Below are 25,045 nucleotides of genomic sequence, written 5' to 3' on the forward strand. Positions count from 1 at the left end.
AAAAGGGACAAGACAGAGTCAGATACACATAAATGCGCTCTAAATGAAACAGACACTGGTGGAAACAAATGGTTCACAGCTTCCACAAATCCATCAATATCACATCACAATATAAAACAGCTCATTGATAGCGCCAAGGGCCAAATAAGCAGAACTACATTCCAATAGTAAATTGAAGAAGTACCAAGTGTGAGCCAAGCTTTCCTTAGTTACTTGGCAGGTAGGTTTAGTTTGTCGACCCTTCCCTCCCCTCCGTCAAAACTGTGATGATGATTTATGTGAAAAGATGTACAGCCCAGAAACCCGACCCTGAAAAGAATCTCTACGCCTTTAATATTTCATCTGTCTCCAAGAGAGTGGAGGGAGCGAGTTTGTGTGAGTCTGCGCGTATGACGAGCTGATGAGTTGAGCGTTCAGGGGGATGAGGTAACACCACAGTCCGATGGAGTCCTCCAGGCCTCTGTCCATCAGAAATTCAGCAGAGCATGCTCTCATTTCTCATCTGACACACACACACACACTTGCTTTTTTCATTTTTTTCATTTACAACCCAGTCTTCAAAAAAGTTAGCATGCTGTGTAAAATGTAAAAAAAAAAAAAACTAAACAAAATAATCAAAACAGATTTTGTTTCATGACTTGTTTTTAATCCAAAGTTAATTACAAGTGTTTATTTTTGCAGCAGAACTAAAAAGAAAAACAATGATTTAAATGAGAAATGTGGTTTTTTTTATGTTGCAAGCACTTGGGTACAGAGGCATGTGTCACAATGATGTTGCATCAACTCTTTGTTTAACAAAAGTGTGAGGGAGTTAAGAACAGCTGCTTTGGACCTTAAAACCAAGCCTTTCCCCATTTTTCCTTGATGTAAGATTTTAGCTGTTTAACAGTTCGGGGCGTCCTTTGTAGCATTTCTCATTGTATAATCTGGCAAATATTTTAACGGGTGATGTGTTTAGTCAGTTTAGCATCTAGACTAAGTGAAGAGCCGTGCAATTGTAGAATTGTCCAGAATGTGGTTTGGGAATGTCTTGCTGAAATAAACAAGGCTCTCCCTGAGAAGGACATCATGAGCAGGGGCAGCAAGTATGCTGTTTCTGTTTGTGTCTTTCAGCATGAATAAAACCATTGCAAGAGAACCATAGCCATATCTACCACTATACCATTATAGATGCCGGCTTTAAACTCTGTGCTGATAAGAAGCTGGATGCTTTATTTAAACACCAAACCACAGCCTACCCTAATCTTTGCAATAATTGGTTGTGATGTTCTGTCGGGTGTTTTGCACTTTTCTTATTAGAAATTATTTTAATATCAGAAACATCAGAAATGTTGTCGTTGTGCTTTTCTTTTTACTACTTATAGCAAAGCCTGAGGCTAGGCAGGCTGAAGTAAGCACAGTCAAACAAGTCTCTTTAGTTCCACTCCTGTTTTCCTCTCATGTTCTCAAGGCAGGAAAATCGGAGTGGAACTAAAGTTTCTTGGTCTAGGATTTTGAGGACTGGCAGTGCCCCCAGCACCGATACCCATCTATGTATTGCATGTGTGTTCACTTGAGTACTTATTGTAATAGAATCTGCCCTACGAGTGGAGGTTTCATTGAAAATAGAACTGTGACTAATTCAAACGATGGCTGCAGCGTGTCAGGAGCGAGCATCACAGTTCATTTAATCACGCACCCATTTTGGTCTGGTCCCAGTTCTGAGTGTGGGACATGTCACAAGGCCTTTCTCTGCGCTCAGCAGCTCTGCAATCATTTAACTTCTCTGCTTCCCTCCCTCTCTTTCTTCAAGTCTCTTTATCTTTCCCTTTCTTCTGCTCCTGGGTGGTTCGGCAGGGTGACATGAGCAGTTAGCTGCACACAGGCAGACCCAGATTTCTTAAGCATCTGCTGTGTCTTCTACGAGACAGAAAGTGAGAGCGCGTTTGATAAAGAGAGATGTAAGGCTACAGGAAAAACACAGGAAGAAAAGAAGAAAGAAAATTCAAACCTGATTGGGTCAATGAGTTTACCTTGACGGCACACATATACGTTTAAAATTCTGTGCCTACATGTGGTGGATTTGGCAACATAGGAAACCATGCCATGTCATGCTTTTCTGCTAGTAAAAGTCACTACTGTTGTATGCTATACAACAAGACATCAATCAAAGAGTTTCTCGTGTGCTTTTGTGCGTTCAAATATGTGCACTGTGTGTGCACATAGCAAGATACTGCAGCTGAACAAAAGAAAGTGAAGGGAAGCCGGCAACAACAATGTCCCCACATGCAGAGCAAATGTGCCTGCAAAGCCACTTCAATGAGAGGACTGGCAAGGGATGAAAGTTTGTTGCCTTATTTGAGTGTTTATAGCATTTAAGGGGAGCTGTCATGTGCATGTGGTCCCCTAAAACTTTAATTATGCACCTGTTTTTATTATATTATGCCCAATTCTTTGCGAACAGCAACTTGGATCTTGGATTCAAATGAGAAACAGAAACTCTCATTAGGGTGTTTTGGGAATGCTGTATGCGAAGACAGCCAGGCACTCATCGGATTTCATTAAGTAGCTGGCACGGTCAGTGTTTCTTGCTGCAACATGGTAAACAGCTTTCTGGCAGGCAGTGTTTCACTGCTGCCGCAAGCTTTGTGGGAAAGAAACCTCAAAAAGATTCAAAATAACACCTGCAGCATCACCTGCAGTAACAAACAACATTAAAATATTTGCCTTGAAACATACATTAGCTATGCCCAATGGAACTAACAATAACTAACATGTATTTTACTGTTATAGTGCAGAATGCCTATTAGTCTGTAGCTTGGGGAGCAAAACTCATTAGAGAATATCTATACTATAATGTGGAGACCTACCAGAAGGGGGGCCCACAACCCATTTTAGGTCCTAACTCAGGCTCTTGGCTTTAACTTCAGTGCCTCATTGAATAGCCTGTCTCTAACCTCACAGTGGTTCTTTAAGTCAATAACTTTTTCATTAAAATGCAGAGGCCACCAGGAATGTGTTAAAAGAAAATTTAAATTAGTCAGGAAAAGGAGAAAATTTGGTATTTCAATTTCAGCTGTCCTCTGATGTATTTCAGAGGAAAAGCTCAAACGTATTTGAGAAACATTAGGCCATATTTTCCATCTGTTCCCTGTTGGAGTCAGAACTAGACCAGGACTAACACATCCTGACCTTCCTGGTGAACAACTAGTTGACTGGCTGGAGTCTCAGTCCAAATCAAGCAAACGGGGCATGAAGTTGGGCTGAAGCATGAGTCAGAGCTAAAAGTACCACACCAGCTGTGGTACTGTTTGCCTAGCTTGTCTCCTCTGTGCACAGGACCAAATCTGGACACAAAGCAGGAACAGATTAAAATGTATATTTTAGCCAATAAAAGAATTATTGAAACATCATAGAAGCTAGAAAGAAAATAACATGATAACCAAATACTTTGGTTAGCATCCTTAAATTTTGGGGTTTTTTTTTGGAAACCCACAATAAATATTTCACATAATCATAGTTGGCATTCATTTACGCCAGTGGTCTTAATGGTGCTAATCAGCATCCTGGTCTAATATGACTGTGGTCACAGCTATATTTAGACAAGTACAGCTGGGGTTATAGCTATCGAGCTTTAACTGCTGCTTTAGGCCACACATAACCACAAAAATGCATATACCTGTCCAGACACAAATAAATAATGTTGGCAAAAGTGCACATACATCTGCATGCTAACACATGGTGAAACACAAGCTTTGTAACACTATAAACCAGTACGAGCAGGTTAGTGGGCCAGAGCATAATGAGCAGGAGTAATGAGGCTACAGCTGACAAGGGCTGCTGCTCTAACAACCTGCAACTGGAGCAGTTATAAAATTAGGTGCCAACACTTAAGGCTGAAAAGATGCACTATGCATCTATAATACTGAAAGGTAGCATGTTCTTCAACCAGAGCGAAACAAGGGGAAAAGAGAACACGATTAAGCCATGCAGAGAACACAAAAAAGAACAAGGGGAAAACAACAAGCATATGTAGCATAAGAATACAGACTTGCAAGTCTATGTTATTCTCCAGGTAAAATAATACATTAAATGGGAGTCTCATTAAAGGAAGTATGTGGAAAAGCTCCAGTACAAACTCAAGCAGGAATAGATTATGTAACTGATATGTTGTTGCTTTGTACTTTTACAGAAAAAAATGAAGGTAGCATAATTAAAGAAAGCTGGTTTGTGTTGAATAAATGTTCAGTAATTGGTTCCAATCCTGATATGTTGGCATTGGTGAAGATGTTTCGAAAAAGACAATAAGTGAGAAATACAAAAAAGCAAGTCCTCATGTTACAAGAAAATTCATTTTTTAAAGATCAGCATCTTGTGAGATTGAAGGACTATTACCAGGTGCAGCTGGTCCTAATGGTTTACATAGTGTCCCAGAATACAAGCTTGGAACCTGCGCACAGTTTCCAGAACCTACATTTTCTTATTACTCATATCCTGTACAGTACCAAAAATCAGTTGCCTCACTCTTTCCAAAACACAACAACATAGACAGCTGTGGGTTCTGGGACATCAGCAGTAAATGTGGAGCAAGGTGTCTGGTCTCTCCATAGACCACAGAAAAAGAAAAGGGCACACTCGCACAGAGACCCTTTCCCTGGCACAGAGGCTTTTTTTTTTTCTCCAAGGGGGCTAAATGGGAAATTACTCATAAAAACCTTCACCAATATAAGCTGTTAAAAGTGCAACATGATGAATGTTAAATTAAAGGCAGTTTAAAAAAAAATGCAAATAGGACCGTCAATTAACTTTCCACAAGGCTGACAATGTGAGACTTTCTCTTGACTTTAACTTATCTGAACCTATTTTCAAAGTCCACAGTAACACCAATGCAATCCATTACAGGCTGACATATTTGTCTGATAGATACCACAGATAGCCACTGTCCTGAGACCAGTTATCTAAAGTTTCTTCAAATCATTCACTGTCACACCTCACCTTAATTAACCAATACAAACATTTCCCAACTCAACTAGTTGACAAAATCCTCTACTACTATTTCCAGAGCTTCTATGGAGGGATTTAGACTCCAGGTGGAGAGAAGGGAAGACTGACAGCTTGTACCTTTTGTCCTTTTTTCTTTGTGGTGCAGACTGATCTAAAGTACTGGAGAAGTCCCAATCTCTCCGAGCCAAGGTCAGTGACCCCCTCTTGAAAATAACCAGAGTGACTTATGGGCTGCTCTAAAGTCCCCTCTTTTATCATACTACAAAAGACACACTACAGTGTCTTGCAAAGCCTCCAAACGAAGATTATAAATCATGTAAGCACTTCACACTGAACAAAAACACCTAAGTGACCAACTGGGGAGGAGGGGAAAACTTTTTATCATTTTGCCACCTGGAGGTCAATTGGGTTAAATGGCTAGCATCTAAAGAGCCTGAAAAAAACACTACTACAGAAAAGTGATCCAGTCAAACATGGATAAATAAACCTCTTGAAAAATGATAAACAAGAAACTCATTTAAAGGTACCGTTAACTCTCATAATTCTTTCCAGTAACTCATTTTATTGACCGTACATGGTCTATGTCATTGTTCTTGTGAGAAATGTAGCTGCAGCTGCAGCTAAGCCTCATGTAGAAAGAAAACCTAAATTATATTTTTAGCAAAACGAGGTACAACTTACAACTTGGTGATAATAATAATTTGAAAAATGTTATGTCCCTTAAAATTTATGTATGATTATGACTTGAATTTTGATTTAAACTGGGCTCTGGATTCCTCAGTTGTGCAGATATATAGTTAGCGTAGTGATCAATAAAGAAATATTTTAAATTAAATAATCTTTAGATTATAGAGTGAGGTAACACGTTATGCATGACAAGGAATTTCTTTTAAAGTTCTGGTGTTGCATTGCCTTCACCTTCCTTTGCATCATATTCAAGGTATTTTCAAGTCTGTCTTATGTTGATTTGCAACAATCAGCATTCTGTAACATAGCCAGCGTCTTTAACAGCTATGCAGAGGGTCAGCGAATGAGTTAGTGGTAGACGTGGACTGTACGTGTAGCCACGGCTCAAAGTTTTGCAGTTCCTTTGGGTCAAAGGTGTTCAGTGTGTGCATTTCTCAGTCACTGGTCCTGAACAGTCGAAACTCTTCACAGAACCCAACACTCTCTCTCGTCTCTCACACATAGACACAGACGCAGCCCTCCCGTTCCTCCCATCTGGAGCACCCCTGACCCAAATCACACATGTATGCACACAACCTCACATGGACACACATGAATACATGCACTGAGATCCATTCTCAGGAGAGGGCTTCATTACACAGGGATTACTAAAAGAAATGTTTTAATCAAGTTGTGCAGACAGCTGCAGACCGCAAGGCGAGAAAATGGCAATGACGTGGTTCATCAGGCGTTAAAGGAAAACATATCAAGAGGCCTGTGTATGTGTTTGCATAATGGGGTGTGTGTGTGTGTGTGTGTGTGTGTAGCTTGCTGCCTCTGTCCAGCTGTGGTAGACATACGGTTTTTGTCAAGGACACAGATAGATAGAGATAAGAGAATCTCAACCTACAGACTACAAACCTAATAGCATATTTATGCTAAACAGATTTTGCTTTAGACGGTCCCTTTATTGTAACATCTGCAGCAGTCAACAAAGCACTGCTTTTCCTCTCACAATCCTTTTGTAACCCAAGTGAATGGACCACCTCCTCTCCTCCATTGTCTTTGACCTTCATGCGCATGACAAGAAGGAATACCTGTTTGTATTATACATTTTTTTTAACTCCACGCTGCTTAGCTAAATAAAGCTTAGACTTTATTATGGCAACACCATTCATTACTCCAAGCCTTATTACTACTTGTAGTTTTCTTCTCGTGCAGTAAAAAGTGAACGAGCTTCTTTCTAGGAAGCAGTGGATCAGTATTATGAGCTGGTGAGGAGGAAAGGACAGTGGAATGCACACCACAGTAGATGATAATCCACTCAGAGCTGATAATCCATGTATCCTTCCCCATTTCCCACTGTTTTCCCTCCCTCAAGCTTCAGTTCCTCAGATGACTAATTCAGGAATTAATAGAATCTTTCAGTCAACTGAAAACATCTACAGCTGCTCCTGAATCCACCATTTCAGCCCTCATCTATATATACAAATAAAGTTTGTGGTTAAGTTTAAATTCAACAGATATTCTTGGACTGCAAAATATTGTTTCTTGAAAACATAACATATCCTTTAGCGCTGGTTCTAAACCCATGTTGATTTAAGCCACCAAATGACACTTGCAATCACAGGGGTAAGTATATAGTGAATATGATTATACTAAGACGGACCAGTTTGACTGTCAAGACCGGCACAGAAGTCTCCATAAGAATAGGGATATCAATCACTACGAGCACAAGTCTTGCATTTGCCAATACCATACCCTTAATACAACATTCTTCAATACATCCACTGATCTCCGTCAACTAGAAAACCAAATAAAAGCATCTGAAAGCAGATGCAGAGGAGAAAAAATCCTTACCACAAAGTTGGCCAAAGAAGTTTATAGACTGTGCCACAAGAAATATGATGTTTTACCCTGCAGCTCACAATCCTTTACAGTCAGATGCTTCAGAGTTAAAAGTGGAACAATATTACATCATATGTCATTCCAGGCTTTTAATGCACACCTGTTAATACATAAAGACTACTTTGTTGCAGTTTATGCCCACGTCCATTCGACTTCAACATGTGAAAATGTTCGGAAAACATTTCCATGTTTCTGCAAGAACAGGGAGCATGTGTTGCCTTGTTGAGCCAAATGAATTCCCTACTGCTCCCGTGGCCTCCGAACTACAACTCAAAGCTGAGCATGACCACAGGAACCACATGCTGATTTGAGGTCATTCAATTATCCTACACCATACAGTGACAGCTCACTATAACATTAACCCTGCCCACACAAAAACCTTGATGAGCAAGGTCTTAACTGAGGCCCTTTTAGTGATTCCCTGATTAGGAAATCAACGCTTCTCAAAGGTTAGTGGAACAACACAATGGTTGATGCAGTAGCTGCATGTATGACATCATACAAAAATCATTATAATTTATAATTAAAATGTATACTCAGAGCACACAAATGTGTTTTTCCCCAACCAGCAGCAACTCCCAAATCAGTCTTCTTTAGCCAAAATGATTAACCAGTTCAACTTCTTAATGATATTGTCTGCCAAAATGGCTATTGGACAAATATAACAGCCACAGTCAATGTTCTCAGCAGTAAATGCTGTTCATGTATATTTGCTAAATTTGAGTTGGATCTCTACTCAAGGACACAGAAAGCATTTGTCCTCCTGTTCTTGGCTGTGCTTGGAGACACAGACCAGGAGCAGCTTGCTATGACTAACTATGAACAGGAGTAATGAGGCATTACAATCACACCAGAAGCCTCATGCCTCAGATGCCTCAAGCAGCCTTCATAAATCACAACATGAGCTAATCTAGAGTCTAGACTACTGGTCCAGACATAGTAGTATGTACTTCTCAACTTCACATAAAAACCCTACTGGTAGTGTTAAAAGCTGAACTAACTATTGACAGTGTAATAGACTTGGACCAATAATTAGATATCAAGGGAAAACCAACATTCTTTTCTATTCTGAACCGTTTGCAAAGTAACTCAGCTTTCTGTGGCTATATAACATGCACCTGTAATGTCACATACTTTAGGAAATTATCCCCTAAGAAATAGCTGAACGAGTAACAGGGGCTGCTAAAAATGCCACATAAAAGCTGGCATGGGCTTGAATTATGGCCTGCAATGCGACGAACCACACTAAGCTGCTGCTGGTTTGTTGCTTGGTTGGTTGGTGGGCCCCGGCCTTGGCCTGTCTCCATATGTTGCTGCAGTCAGGTGGCCCTGCATAAGCAATATTATATGGTGTGAGCTCAAGTGTGTGTGTGTATGTGTGCTCATGTGTCTGAGTGAGGTTAGGTTTTGGAGAGATCGATGCAGGTGGCACTTCTAACATTCCCTTCCTCCTCCCACTCTTTTTCTATCTTGAATAACAGCTTTAACAGCCAAACCAATTGAGACATGCTGCAGAGTCCTTGTGAAGTTGGGGGCCAATATATTGGCTTTCACTGAACAACCCGACGCCTCTCGGCTGCTCCTTAATTTACCAGGACTAAAAGTGCATTTTAGAGGGTTTTTGGCTTTTGGAGATCTAATGATTTTAATTTGATTAGTTCATGTTAGTGTATATTCATGAGCATGAACTTTAGATAGAAAGCACTTAGACACAGTGTAGAAAAAAGTGCTTGTGCGAATGGGTGTGATTGAGTGAAAGTACAAGTTGTGTAAAGCGCTTTGAGTGCTCAGATTGAGTAGAAAAGCGCTATATACCAGTCTATTTACCATTTACCATATTAAGAAGAGAGACTTCTTCCACAGTTCTTTGCATGAGTTTGATAGATTGCAAAGTTTGTTTAACAAAAAAGTTTAGAAAAAACGAATGCGACTTGACCTTTTGATGCTCTTCCTCTCAGCTATGTTCAGCTGTGCTGAAAACACAAGACCTAACCCCGAGTTATTACAGTTTACATTTTCTAATTAGCTCTTATTTCTTAATTTTGAGTTAGTTTACTTTTTATTGATATTAGTTGTAGTGTCTATAATTATAATTATTTGTAAAGGGCAAAGTATTACAAAGTATTAGTATTAACTATGACGATGCAGCAGAGATTTTAATTTCTTAAAGTGGACCGGAAGAAACAGCTGATTTAATCATATGAAGTGGACCAATGTATATGGTAGGAGATCAACCTTAATAAATGAGTGACACATGCTATATATGCAAAAGCTTTCTATTTGTATTCTCTTCAGGTGGGTAAAGTTTGTGGTGCCATCTTTAAAGACATATTATCTCAGTGTTTCAGCCAGCACCTACTGTAAAAATTTACCTCGACACCTCAGCCTGAAATCAAGTGACAGTGATCAAGTAGACCTAAGCTTAATGTTTACCAATAAGACAGCATTCACTTGTAGTTATATATTACTCATTAATGGTGTCTAAACACACTGTCATGGTTTGGCTAGAGAGCAAACTTTGTCAATGTTAGGAAAACTAACAGACCAGTTTTTTTGTGCAGTTTTCAACCTATTCAGTTCAATCCAACATTTCTACACTAATACAACAAAAATTCCTCCATAGCATTAAGCCAAGTGTACAAGGCTAAAACAACACAAGTGAGTGCCCATCCTAAGTAATGCTGACAAGAAAGGTTGTACCAACCACCTGGATACTTCTTGTACGTTTCAACCAACAAAACAAGAAGACATTTGGCTGCCTTCATGTTAGGTGATTTCAGCATGGAAAACTACAAGGTCAGAGTCTGCTGCAGCGCAATTATACTTTCCTAAAATTTCATTGTATTTAAAAACTGCAGAGACAAAGTCCCAGAGGTCTTGCATACATATAACCCCATGCCCAACGAAATCCAAGGCAGACAGGGAGAACATGTCAAAGCAGTGTAATTTCCCCAGTGAAAGCCCCTTGTTACCAACTGTGAGAAGTGGGAGCCCTTGTGGTGAGACTGAAGGAAATCTGAGCTATGCACTCATCGGCCAGCTCATCAGCAGAGGTGCGTGGTCTTCATAGACACTCAGTGTCCCTCAAATCTCCCATGATTACCTGGCAGTCATACATACTTAAGCAAGAGCTGGCTGCCTACTGGCACCTGAGTGTGTGTATGTGTGTGTGTCTCCTACTCCGACAATGCTCCACACTTTCTGTTATTTTAAAGCGTTCCCTGGCATCAGTAGTTTCCTTTAAACTTCAGAAGCATGTATAGCTCTGCTCAGTGTCTGGTCAGAGAAGAGAACATCTTGGAAAGGGATATTGTTAAAGTTGCATCAGCTATGACAAGCCCTCCCAAAACAAATACCAGCGAAGTTAATTTAAACACTACCACCTGGTGGAGTGCATCTTCCTGGTGTCATAGTGACCCAGTGTATCACTCTTGGGCTCAGCTTTTTCTGTTGTAAAAGGAAGCCTCAAGCTGTCAGTTTTCCATGAATGCATACAATCTATAACACAAATCTGCCATTACAAGTGGTATGAGTTTTAATTTGAGATGGGGCAAGAGTTTAAACACTCTGAGGCCAAAGGTCAAATGAAATTAAGACCAACTCTCAGTCAGTGACCATTTCTATCTTTTCATTCTGACCCATAAACGAGTATTCAACATTATGAAAGCGACATGGAAAACATTAATTCATTTTTTGACTATTCAAACATTCCAACTGTGAGCAGTCAAACAACCACTCGCATATATCTCTTCTAACTACTGTCTGCACTCTGTCAAACCTGTTCTTCATCATTCTTCTAGGAGCAAACTATCACATTGTGTTTATTAGTTTCTGACTTGCAATACACAGGTCAAGAGGCAGGCTTTCTTGCCTCTTGCTTAGACGAACAGGGTCAAATAGAAGTCACATTACCTCTGAAATGACAAAACTAACAACACTAAGCAGCAAATCCAACCCATCTAAAATACAGTGAGTGACAGTAAAATAGACAACTGTTAAAAAAAGAAAAGAAAAAAGTGACATGAGTGAAAGTTGTTTGGTAGCAGACATACTGTAGTGCCTGGAAACGAGGTTAGTAAAAGTCAAAACCATCTGCAGCTCCGACAGGTTTAGATCTCAACTAATTGGGGTAAATTGGCTTCTAAGCTTGTGCTCTTGCACAGATTTCCTACTATAAACACTTAATTTGCGTAGACAAGTGTTGCATGAACAGTATATCTTGGTGGGGACTTTAACCTGACTGTACTCTAACCCATGCGAGCTTGTGTGGGTTAAGGCTTGGTTTTAGAATTGTGGTTAGAATCATGACTTTGTTTCTTTAGATCATAGCATGATATACTGCCTTTCGCCTGCTTCACTTTGCCAGACAGGTTCTATTTAAGTGATTCCTTGATTCATCAAATCTAGCAGTAATTAGGCCTCAGTGTGGGAAGTGAAACTGAATCATAATCAGAATATTTTATTAATATCTAAAGAAAGGGCCAGGTGATATTGGATAGGACTCTTAATTTTAATAAATAAAATCATCAGTTAAAAACTGCATTTTGTATTTACTAAGGTTATCTTAATCTAAAATTAAAATTCGATGATCTGAAACGCATGAACAATATACAACAAAATTAGAAATGAAATACAAAGCACTATGTATCTTCAAATTCACAATGTCACTGGAAGCCCAAACTGGGAAATATGTATAGTGAGGCAAAAAAAACCCTGACTTTTAATGCACTGCCACAGCATATATGATGACATGTACCACAGTTCAGGTCAACTGCACCAAAGGTTTGCCCTCAGAACACTGTTAGTAATCCTGGGGGATCAATTCACGGTGTCCAACATGATTGATGAAAAAGTGACAGGGATGCTCCTGGTTGCATTTATGACCTGGAAAAGCCTACTGTCCTGGTGCTCATCTTCATCTTTATTTCAGCTATACATTTGTAAAATTTCAGTGTACAGAAAAAAAAATCTGTTTGGTTTCTGGATTCAACTCTCATCAGCTCAGCTTGAAGCTTGGGTTAGTTTGACACAAGTTGATATTTGTCCTTTTTTACAAGTTTGAACTTCATGAAAATTAAATATGTATGAGGAAGTAGCAGGACTTCCAGGAAGAACAGGACTTCCAGGAAGTCATCTAACATCAGCAGGAGTGCTACAGGTCAAGTATTACTGCATAAGGATACCTTTCAGCCATTTAGGAGACAGTAACTACCTTTAAACAAGGCAATGATTTTGTTTTTTTTTTTATCAGCAGAGCTGCAGAGCTTTATGACTGGACCTCATGACTAATAGCGTTAATAGAGTTGTAGTTAAAAACTGTTTATTTACCTTAAACATAGAAAAACTAAGAACTGTAAATTATTTCCCCAATTCTGTCTACAGTCTCCACATAGCGTATTTAATGCTGTACCAACAGTTCCTCTTCCTTTCCATCTAGGGGTGATCATGGCTCAAGAGTTGGGAGTTTGCCTTGTAATCGGAAGGTTGCCGGTTCGAGCCCCGGCTTGGACGGTCTTGGTCGTTGTGTCCTTGGGCAAGACACTTCACCCGTTGCCTACTGGTGGTCAGAGGGCCCGGTGGTGGTCAGAGGGCCTGGTGGCGCCAGTGGCGCCTCTGTCAGTGCGCCCCAGGGTGGCTGTGGCTACAATGTAGCTTGCCATCACCAGTGTGTGTGAATGGGTGGATGACTAAAGCGCTTTGGGGTCCTTAGGGACTAGAAAAGCGCTATACAAATACAGGCCATTTACCATCTTTACTACTCTCACCGCTCAAATCCTCCATGTGTCCAACTGTTCCATCCTCAAACTCTAAACATTGTCTCCTTTTCCTTCATCCCTTTTCTTTAACTTCTGAAGTCTCTTCCTCCCACTAAGAGACATCTCCAATGAGTCATCTGTCTGGTAAACAACAAAAAAGAAAAGAAAAAGAAAAAAAAACGGGAGCAACTTTTTCATGTCCCTAGACAAGACTTTTCATGTCTTTCTTCTTCTTGTGTTTCAAAGTAAGGAAACTGTTGCAGTTACTCCACACTGACGGTCGTTCTGTTTTCCCACATGACTGCTGAAAAACTGCCTCATCCATCACTTTAAATACCCTCAGATCCACAACCCACAAGAGATTGCAAATCTTTATATATATAGCCATATATATGTGTGTGTGTGTGTGTGTGTGTGTGTGTGTGTGTGTGTGTGTGTGTGTGTGTGTGTGTGTGTGTGTAAACATTTCCTATATGTTTTGCCTCCATGATCACACAATACAGAAATGATGCTATCATTATTATGTTAATTTTTTTGTGCCTCACACAATTGTTACAGGCACTGGCCGGTGAAACAATAACATTTCTATTTTCATCAGAACTTGAAATATGCCCTGCATGTACACTGGGCTTTTAGCAATTTGCAGACTTAATCAGTTATATAACTGCTAAAAACTCACCACAATGCAGGCAGCTGAATCAGTTTTCCATAGAGTGCTGTACTAAACGAAGGGATGATGGGGATGAGAGGTAGAAAAGATCCTTTATCCTGGCATGTCAACCCTGCCTGGAACCCAAACACCTGCAAAGACATAAAGGCAAAGAAATGAAGGGAGAAGACAGAGGGGAACTAACACGCTGAAAAAACACTGAGGAATTCACAAATACATTGGGAGAAAAAAAGAAGATGATCATGTGATAGGATCACACCAGCACACACCAGACCCATAACATGCAGACCAAACCCACAGTCAACCTTGGCCTTCATTTTGACCTTAAATATTTATGACATTATTTCATCGACAAGTCTCCATAGACGGACCTATAAAAATGTGTCAAGGTACTCAAAAGCACATGTGTGGTAGTCCTTGTTACAGTAGGCTTCTCCATAAAATTTGCACTGATTAAATCTATATTCAGTCAGCCAAATAGCCCACATTTTTCCAGCATGGAGAAAGTTTTGGTTTGTCTTTTGTCCCCTAATTATAAGATTTAAATAAGATGCTGCATGATTTCATAATTATTAAATTATGGAAAAAGTACTTCTAAAGTAGGTGGCAGAGGGTGTCTCTAGGAGGAGGTGATGACAGTTTTACCAGTTTTACCAGTACCAGATATACGATCTTGGCTGGAATTTTTTTTTTATGTCCAGTTTGGTGGACTTATGGCCCCCAATACAATACAGACACTCTTTAATGAGAACACATTTAATATACAGTATTTAGCATATTCAACACCCCAACTTTCATTTCCTTTGACCCTTACTACACAATTTTGAGACAATCTTGGACATTGCAGCACTATCCCGCTGAACATAATCTGTCCATAATCTATATAGAGAACTGTATACCAGCCACAGTACTCCTCTCACAACAACAGTTGGTTTTACAAAATAAAAATTATAAAAAGGTTTACTCTCTTGAATTTGCATTAAACCCAATTTAACTTTTTAGCCTGTACTTGACCTGTCACAGTTAATGGGGATAGGGTTAATAATGAGTCTTTATCACTTTTTATCTGGCTACAGTAACAAATATATGAATGTACAAAGTAATGTTTTATAAAAAAAAGATAAAAAATGATAAAGACAGCAACAGTACTTAGAAAAATAAACCACTGCCGAACTCTGCTGTTTGTCATAGCAGGTGTGGGTCTCACAATCTCATTATCTAAGCTCCTGGAAGCCACATATAATATACTCCCAGCCCAGTGTTTACATACTGTTGATAGCACATGGTGGTAAAGTCCTGTTTAATATTGGAGGTAAGAGATGATGGCTGGGCCTAGCTGTCCAGCATCCAGCTGCTGTAAAGGTGTACTAGATCATTTTTATGTGTAGATCAACAAGCCAGCAGACAAAATGATGGAAAACAATAATTTATTTATAATAGGACAAATGGCCTATGGCTCTAATATATCAATTACTAGATAATGATGTAGACATAAAAAAAAGTCACATTTAAATTCAATTGCCCACACAAAACACTCAGCTTTATATTGGAAACTAGATTTCTGATCGCTATTCAGCAGTTTCAGTCACCATTCAAATAAACCAAACTTTAACATGACCATTAACTTCTGTGGTCTCTTGTTGAGCAAACAGACTGACTTAAAGCTTTTGCCTGCAATCATGTAAAAGTAGGACAATGGCTAACACTACCCTCAACACAGATACCTAAGCTCTGACAGCCAGCGTCAATAAAACACAGATTTAGATAAGCCTTAGTTTATACCCTTTTCAAATCACTTCCTGAATTGGGTGAATTGTAGCTAGAATGACCTCCACCCTGTCATGATCCCAGTGCAAAAACCCAGATGGAGACTGAGAACCTTAATGGTTACAGACAACGATTGGCTGATTGGTCACAATGATCCTTGGCCACTGACCAGATGACTGTTAACCCTGCAGTGACCCTGTGATAAGGACTACCAGCATGACGTACAGTAAACATCCTGCCTTAAAAACACACTGAAGCAATACCAGGCCAGAATGAAAAGATGACAAATTACACCCAATCTATTATCCAAACTCCCTAAAAAGTTGATTGGATTCTTTAGCAAAATCCTTTTCTTTACTTTCTTTTGGAAATGTGTACTCAATGACAGACTAAGGACTTCAGGTAAACTAAAAATCAGAGGTTACAACCTGAAAACAAACCTAAAACAAAGTGTTTACATTTATTTTACTTTAGCGATAGATTACTGGACATGGATAACTCTAGTATACAGGTTAAGAAGTCACACTTAGGTAGAAAACTACTATTTTCTGGAATGTTATATGCAGTTGTTTATTGAAGCTCATCTTATGATGCTAGGCAACATGATAAAAGCTTGGCTGACAAATAATCTTGTCCCGTGGTTTAAAACGATTAAGAAAATAAAGCTTTTGTCTTTTGGTCCCAACTTCAAATTATAGTACTACCAACTTTAAATTTCAGTGACAGTGAATGTTATATTTTCATCTTCAAACTAGCAGCTAAAACTATAAAACCTTTATAGTAACAGGGGAATGTCACAGCTGCTTAATACAAGTCTCTTGCACCCTATTAGTTGGCAGATGAAGCAGACCAGAAATGTACTGGTGCTCATCAGGAAACTGAATGCTGAGATTTTTATGACCAGGTGAAAAGGGTCATCAAGGTCATTAAAGAGGTCGGCCTGATCATTTCAAAGGGAAGATAAGATCACAACTGTGACTGACCAATTAGCATGCTATTGTGCACAAAAAACATACTAGATGCATCGTTTTGGTCAAACTGAAACATAATAAACAGAAAGACAGATGTATAATAAAATAAAATGAAAATACCAACAGGATCAAACCAAAGGAGTCCTGGCACAGTACTGGTTTCCATATTTATATCTGAGGCTTAAAATCATGAGACAAACAAGAGAACAAGTGTAAGGTGCAATTTAAAACTGTTTTATTCAACTATAGTTTGTTTTTTGTTTGTTTGGTTTTTTTTGGGGGGGGGGGGGGGGGGGGGGGGACATTTGCTCAGTTTTCATATATTGTTAATGAGCCTGATTGCCTTTAACTTAGCATCACCTGTGTCCTTAATGGCAGCAAGAATGATCTTAATCTGAATCAAATTCAATTTTAATTCAATTTTGCTTATACAGCACCAAATCACAACAATCAGATGACCTCCTGTGTTGAAACACTTGGTGACAGTGGGAAAGAAAAACACCCTTTTAACAGGAAGAAAATTCCAGAACCAGGCTCAGGGAGGGGCACCCATGTGCCACTACTGGTTTGGGAGTGAGGAGAGAGAATACTATAGAGTGCAGAATATTCTCATACTTGCCTTAAGGTAGAGGTGTGCATAGCAGTGATGTAGCAGGTTGTCAGAAGGCTGGCTGAGACTGCTGACAGTGGTTACCAGCTCTGGGGCATACATTGGCACAGAGTGTTCAAAGTTCACCCTTTCCACTTGGAACTGTACTGAAGGTAGTGGGCGCACTGGCTGGAATTCTGCCACAGAGACCAGACATGGTGCCACCTGGACAGTTGAAAATATAGAAAGGTTTAACAATTATTGTCAGTGACAACAAACATGACACATATTGATCATACTGTTGTCCAAGTCAAAACCAACCAAACAACACCGGAGCAAAAATACTTCTACTTTGCATTAATTGCAATACTACAGTTTTCTTTTCAGAACAGTAACATCAGCTTTACGGTTAACAACTCCTGTTCATCTCCTTCCACCTTTTCTTACTCCTATAAATTTAAAACTTGGATTCTCAGTAAGGAGACTTGTCATCAGCCTAGGATGATGCAGCGTCTGTCCCTGTGTGTTTTGTCTTAAAGTGGTGCAGCTGCAGGTGGACTGGCCCAGTCCTCTACCAGCTCAGAAGCAGAGTTCACAGAGCTTTTCCTTGCTTTGGAGAAAACGACAGTCAAAAGCCACCTGCCCTTATTCTTAGATTTTGTCCCCAAGCTAGCCATGCCATTATCAAAGCAATGTCTACTTATGGCTCTGTACCCAGCTATAGTATGCAGAGCAGGCTAGGTCAGTCAATCCTACGTACCTATATTTACCACATTCTGCATGTGCATTTATGTGACCAGGATCATATTTGATTGTTATATGTGTTCGAGCAAGTGAACTGACTGAAAGGGAATTGTTGTGTCTATAACTTCTGTTCTCTCAAGGAGAGGAACGAGGTATGACAGCAGGTTGCCCTGTCATGCAGCTGGACAAGGTGAATTGAGGGCTATCGAACTAAGGAATGACTGTGAGGAGTGTACATGATCAGGTGGGGCTGTGCATATGCCATCATAGGTCTTCTGACTTGATCTGGTGTGGTGTGAATTGAATTCACTGTTAGCACTACCTTGTGTCCCATGATGACAGGCATTAGTGTATGTAGGAGGTTGAACTCTGCCATTGAAACAGTGACTGAGACTTGGAACAGAGTGAGACAAGTGAGTCGAGTTGGGATGAATTCCTCCAAATGTGAGATCTCTTCTGGAGTAGCTGGACCACTGTTCTCTTCAGTCATTTCTGAAATGATAATGCCACGATAACAAGAAACATGTTAGCTTAAAAAAAAAAAAAAAAACTTAACATAATGTAGAGATAACATTCTAAATATTAATACTAAAACAGCTGTTTTTCTAACCATATGAATGCAACCTGTAGTGCATTACATGAAATAATAGTAAGGGAGTGGGATAAGCCAAAGATATTTGGATTCGAGACCCAAAACTGTTTTACAGTGGAAAGGGTTAGCTGTAAAGCACACCAATTTCTTTGAGTGGGTGCCGTTCCTCTCCAGCCACTGTGCTCCTCTCATAGCATTAAAACAACGAAATGGTCTTTTCCAACAAAAACCACCAACTCAAACACTAAATAAAAGCGACGTGGACTATAAAAGTGCTGGCATCTACATGTGCTATTCATTACAATGGCTGTTTCCCAGTAGCATTCTTTTTGAACTATTTCATAAAACCACTCATTCTGTCAATAACCAAAGAAATACCCAAAGAGCCAAGAAAAAAAGCGAAATAAGTCAACGTGAACCAGAGACTACTAAGATCCATACTCACAGTAAGGAGTGACCAGCACAGTGATCCACTACACCAGGGTCAAAGGCAGACCAAACCTAAACCCTATGGCCTTGGGTCTGGTCCCACGTATGGGTCAGTGTCAGCTCTGTGGAGGTTCTGTTGGGCTAATTTTCCAACTACAAGGTGGGCTCGGAATTTGATCTCAAAGCTGCTTTGATCTTTGTCCTAAAGCTACACCATTCAGCTTGATCTAGTACTGCTATGTCTAATCAATTCATATGCCAGGGCTCAAGTCAATACCCACAGTGAACATTTAATTTACAACACAGATGGAACTCCCATGATACACAGAAACATGACTATGGACACTAAAAATAATGGAAAAAGAAAACATAACATAACATAAGTATATTGCTGTTTAGAAATATCCTGTTCTATCTCTAGTTCTCAAAGTCCTGTTACTTTTATTGTTCGTTTATTGTTTTTAGACCATGTAAAGAACTTTTATCCAAATGAGCAAACTAAATGCAGTTTATCTTCTCAACAGGGCAAAATGAAGCCAATAAAGCATCCATTTATAGCTAGTTTGGGAAGGAAAGCTATTTTTTTTTAGTTCTTGGCAATGAATATAAAAAGGAGCACAGACACAAAGGACAGGATAAGTTGCTATAGATGCAAACTTTCTCCAATCAATAATACATACTAGATCTAATGTTTCTGACTAAGAAACAGAGAGAAAGAGCTTTTATTTAAGGTACCAAACTGTTTAAAGTGTTAGGTTCATCACAGCTAAATCATAATTTATCGTATCAAAATGATGAATGGTTGCTATAAATCCTTCTGTAATAGCAACCTTGACTTCCTCTTATCTACTCTCAATCCACCCCCCAGAGGCTCCAACTATACTGACCCTTGAGAGTACAAACACTTATAGAAACAGGAAGGAACACGCTGACCTACTCCGCTTCAGACAAAAACTGCTACAGTAATTACACCATCGTCTATTATCTATCACAGATGCTGAAACAACCGAAACCTACGGATGTTATCATTTCACAAAAATCTTTTGCAAAAGAGTTATTGCTACAGATATTACATACAGACACACATTCCATGTTCTTTCACAACATCCCAGAGATGAGCTCATCAATAGCTGTGCAGGGATGATCACTAACAAAAGGTGTTTGGCTTAACCTCCCTTACGTGGTTCAAAAGGTCACTACTTTCATGTACAGCTGTGTGTTGAAGAATGGGTTGTGCAAGGAAATAACAATGCGATGAGAATATTATAAAGTGAAAACTGTTACAGTTTCTGGTCACTGAAAAGTATGACAAGAGATGTGAGTAAAATACCAGAGAAGGTATATTTTTTAATTATATATTTGTATAATTTTGATCTCTGACCTCGCTGCGCTTTGCAGTAGGGTTCATACTCGTGGTCCATGGCACAGGTGACCATCTTGAGAATGCGATGGATGGCGCTGCTATGCAACCTGATGTCTAAAGGTCCTACCGCCAGCCTCTTGATGGATGTCTCTTGAACTGCAGGCACTACCTCTTCCATGCTCATCCCAGAGAAATCCTGAGAGCCTACAAGTGGAAATAGACATATATACATAACCTGATTAAAATATATAATGTATGTACTTATAAACTTAAGGACTCTTGTCTCAGTCAACAAAATTAAAACATATTTTCAGCTTTCATGCATATAAGGTTTTTTTGTCTGTTTGTTTTACATTAATATTTAGCCAGAAACATTTTTCCCATATCTCATTTCTTAATGAAGTATAAATATAGAATACTGTCATCTGTTGGGCATAAACCCAAAAAAGATAGATGTAGTGTAATGCAGCAGCAGGAGGCAGCTCACATAGCCGTGACCCACAGAAATGATGAATATTCCAAATGTCCACTTCCCTCCAACAGCTGTCCCTTCATTCATCGCAGGCCCCTGTTCCAGAGGTCCACTTAAAAGACTCAACTCTCTCGCAATAAAAAGGCAGAAATTAAAAATAAAGGAAGGGGGTGGATGAATGGCAGTGAGGGAGGAAAAGGACAAAGGGTCACAACTGGCTTTATTCCATTTACATTCCACCACTGTGCTGAACATTAGTACAGCTCAGAGTCAACAATGCGAATGTAACTTTTTTCTTTTCTTTTTTTTTTTTACTCAAAGCAATGAGGGTGTAACTTCCACTAAATTTTGGAAATTTAAAAAGGGCAACAGGCAATGCCACTTCCCCTTCCCTTCTGTGAGATTTAGTTGCAATGGATTAAGCCTAATATCGACCATATGGCTGCAGTTAGAACGCTCATTGGAATGATGAGGAGGCTGAAATTAGGAGGATTTAGACTATTTAAAAGTGTCTCAATTTCCAAAGATTATAAAAAAATGTTTTTAATCTGCAGCGTGACTCTAATGTGAAGTCAATGGTAAGAGTGACCTGGGTCGGTTACTATTTCAGTTGACTCAGAGTTTATGTTAGACCTGTGGCAATGCAGACTAATTTGTTTAGTTGACACTGGATCTGGTCCGTATCCGTGAAGAACAGAAACACTAACAGAAAAGAAGCATTCCAACTGGCAAGGGTAACCACAGCCATCCCAAAGAGACTGACACTTATCCTGCCGTCAGAAATGACTTTGACAGCTCAGAATGACAGTATCAATGTTTTTTTTAATTTAGATTATTATCTGTAGATGACAGCAGCTGAGGAAACAATAGCCAAGTCATGAAAGGCTAAAATGAAACACAAAAAAGAGGGAGGTACGTAGAACAACACAGGTGACATACTCCATATGAATAATAAATACCTTTTGAGTTATTGAGTTTGTTTAACCAAAGCCAGTCATTTCTACTTTATAAAGCATGATAACCTAATAGCATTTGCATATCAATCACGGCCAATAAAACTGCCCTATTATATTTTTTCTGATTTTAATAAAGAAGTTAGCATTTTGCACTGAAGGAAGCATTATTTATCTCTCAATGTGATTGTCAGAAATTCCTAACTTGGAAAAACAACACTGAAAGTTGCAGCCAAAGAATGAGGAACGCTGTCTGTCTTAAGGCTTCTGCCAGGAAGAGTGACATCTAATTAGGCAAGAGAGGTCTATTCACTTTCTCAAGAGCTTACAGGTAAAGAGACAGAGGGAAAACAGTGTTTCAACAAGCACCAGGGAGAGAGAAACTCAAATATGTGTCAACACAGACTAAACACTTCTGACAGTTGCCCTCCAGGTAAGTTTAGGGTGAGAGTGAGGACAGAAAGGGTCAAGGACCAGGTGGCTGTGACTGAAACAAGACAAGCTCTTTCTTCAAGTCTCCATGGGGCTTGTTTGACAGGGAGGAGAGACGAAAAGAGATGGAAAGAGCGAAAGAAAGAAAAGGGTGAACCAGGCAGAGAAAATGGGAACATGACAGATAAAAAGAAAAAGAGAGAAGAGGTGGCAAGGTGACCAAACAAGCTCTGCGAGAGAGAATGAACTAGAACAATACCTTTGCTACTGCTGTCCTCCATTGTGTAGAGATAATCCATGTAGAAAGCACCGAAACGGTGCATGCCCGCTATCTCTGTATAGGTCTCCTGTCAAACAAAAGTAGAGCTGGGTAAATATCGCAGTAAGGGAGCAAACAAGCAGATAGCCTTAAAGAGTGGCAATGACTGGGGTCAAGGGAGATATGGTGATGGGGGTCAAATTAGAGATAAAGAGTTACTAAGCACTGATCCACTTAGCTGGATATTTAGAGGGTTTTTTGTTTATTTGTTTGTTTTAGGGAAGTCCGTAATATTACCTGTATTAAAAAGTGCTAACTTAGTCTGGTTTCTTTGACTGATTTTTTCGTGCAAAAAGCAGTACGTTCAGTCATAATAACGACGCTTAAATAAGGAATTGACCAGATACCAAGTCTATTATTTATTGAGTAAAAGGCTACTGATAAAAGAAATTGAAAGTTTCCTCATTCAGCTGGATACATGCCAAAGGAAATATATATCTTATCTACTTGATGATAAGACTTTTTCCTAACAAATCAAAGCTGTATGACTGTGATTATGGTTGATGTGTTCATTATGAAAATTGTGAAATGTTATTCATAATTTATTGTACAAGCTATTAATAGCACACAATGAACCCATAAGCAAAAAGTCTGCAGAACATAATGAATTATTCATAATAACAATGAGTTTGTAACTAAGTTACACAACAATTGATTTAATGTTTAAAAAAAACTATTAAAAAAATGAAAAAAAAAAACCACATAGGGCCTACAGTCCATGCAAAGAAGAACATAGTGGACACAGAAAGACATATACAGCCCACTGAGAAAAATCCCAGCTGGTCACATCAAGGCTTCACCTGAGTGACAAAGCTAACTACTAAAGCATTCTTACATAGCCATGCTATTTATTTTAGGTCATTATTTACAAATGAAAATGAGATATAGGATAAAAACATCCAATTTATCTAATTTTAACTACCTGGGAGTTAGTGTATCGGTCACGGCTCATCATCATTAGTCTGCAGGTCAAGAACAACTGACCTTGTCTTCTGCAGTATTTTTATATTTCTACACCACACTAAACCACTGATAAACAGTCAGAATGAGTGAGCAAGCAGGAAACGGAGAGAAAGAATTACACAGGCCCCCCTTACACATTTAACACCCCACCCCAAACTTGCCCACAGTTTCTCTAAACAGAGATTTCAGACTAGCCTTATCAGGCTGGCAGGTTAATGAGTAATATTTATTAGGAGGTCCCTAATAGCTCTTGCATTCTTATGGATCAAAGCCATGCTGGTTTCAAAACGACTAATGAATCAACATTGAAACCTCTGAGTTGTAGGCTTTATGCATGAAGAGATGGATGGCTGGATTTCCAAACAATTGCAGCATCGAGGGTCATGAATATTTCAAAGTAGAGTCAACACTTGAGCTGTAAAGGCTGATGAAGTGAGCTGAGAGCTATCAGAATGATGGCTTCAGCAGCACTACTTAGACAACCAAAAGATTCCTCTACTACACTAAATTAGTATTACTATTTTTTAATAGATCAATTAAACTTTTGTAGAAGAAACAAACAATATAAAAACATATAAATATTAAATATAGTTAAACTATACTCTATTTAAAGAGTAAAGTGTTTCTTTTTGGGTGCATGCTACAGGTGCTTCATCTAATTAAAACTGTGTAAATGACCAGCAAAGGTCAGAGAGCTTTGTTCCAGCCATATTGCATTTGGTTAAATACTTGATTGCAATGCTTGTTTTACTGTTTACTGTAAGTAAGGTAGATGTTTTCTGAGTATCGCAATGTGAAACACATCGTCTGCTACTGCATTTTGTCCATCTATCCCAGAAAAAGGCAGTAATTTCCGCTTTGGTTTTTTTTCTGTTTTGGGGGGGGGGCTAATATTTTTGGGGTAAAATAGCACAGACTTCTGGTTATTGTGACCTTGTGATTAGCAGCATCCAAGATAAACTCAGCCCTGACTCCATTGTTCTCTGGGCTCCGATAGTCAAAAAGAGAGTTGGTGAGATACGTCATTCCTTTACTACTGAGACTGTCCCCACAGCTGAAAAACACTGCATCCTGTACACAAAATGACAAATTCAAAGACAAATGTGAATAGTAAAGAGGACACGTTTCAGGCTGAAGAAACAATACAATCCATACAACAAACAAAATTCAGAAAGCTCTTTTAAAAAAAAAGTTTATATACTCATCAAACACCTAAAAAGCAAAATCTGATCATTTATTTCATATTCATAAAAAAGGGAAAAAGGCTCAGTTGATCCCATTATTGATTTAATATAGCAAAAATGCAAATTATATATATTATAACATATTATATTATATTCCATTCTTCTTTTTTTTAAAGGGGGACCTTGAACTTTACTAAAAAACAAATTCATCACAAGATTTTAACCTCTTCCTGACACTGGAGGCTGCTGGGACATTGCTTGAGTGTTTGGGGCTATTTAAATTC

At 39.1% G+C, this 25,045-nt stretch overlaps 1 protein-coding gene across 3 annotated transcripts in view; it reads right to left on the reverse strand.

Annotated features, from left to right (window-relative positions):
• Positions 1-25,045, reverse strand: part of vps13b (vacuolar protein sorting 13 homolog B) — a 297,453-nt gene that overhangs the window by 225,785 nt on the left and 46,623 nt on the right. For all 3 annotated transcript variants that reach the window (XM_087847951.1, XM_087847953.1, XM_087847952.1), the window contains exons 11-16: positions 24,511-24,648; positions 22,555-22,642; positions 20,457-20,642; positions 18,377-18,546; positions 17,341-17,535; positions 13,993-14,114 (exon numbers count right to left, since the gene is read on the reverse strand). In XM_087847951.1, the coding sequence (XP_087704077.1) occupies positions 13,993-14,114; positions 17,341-17,535; positions 18,377-18,546; positions 20,457-20,642; positions 22,555-22,642; positions 24,511-24,648 (899 nt within the window). The remainder of the gene's footprint in view (positions 1-13,992; positions 14,115-17,340; positions 17,536-18,376; positions 18,547-20,456; positions 20,643-22,554; positions 22,643-24,510; positions 24,649-25,045) is intronic.

Source organism: Neolamprologus brichardi, chromosome 11 (genome assembly GCF_056152115.1).
Source record: "Neolamprologus brichardi isolate AB-2024 chromosome 11, ASM5615211v1, whole genome shotgun sequence".
NCBI lineage: Eukaryota > Metazoa > Chordata > Actinopteri > Cichliformes > Cichlidae > Neolamprologus > Neolamprologus brichardi.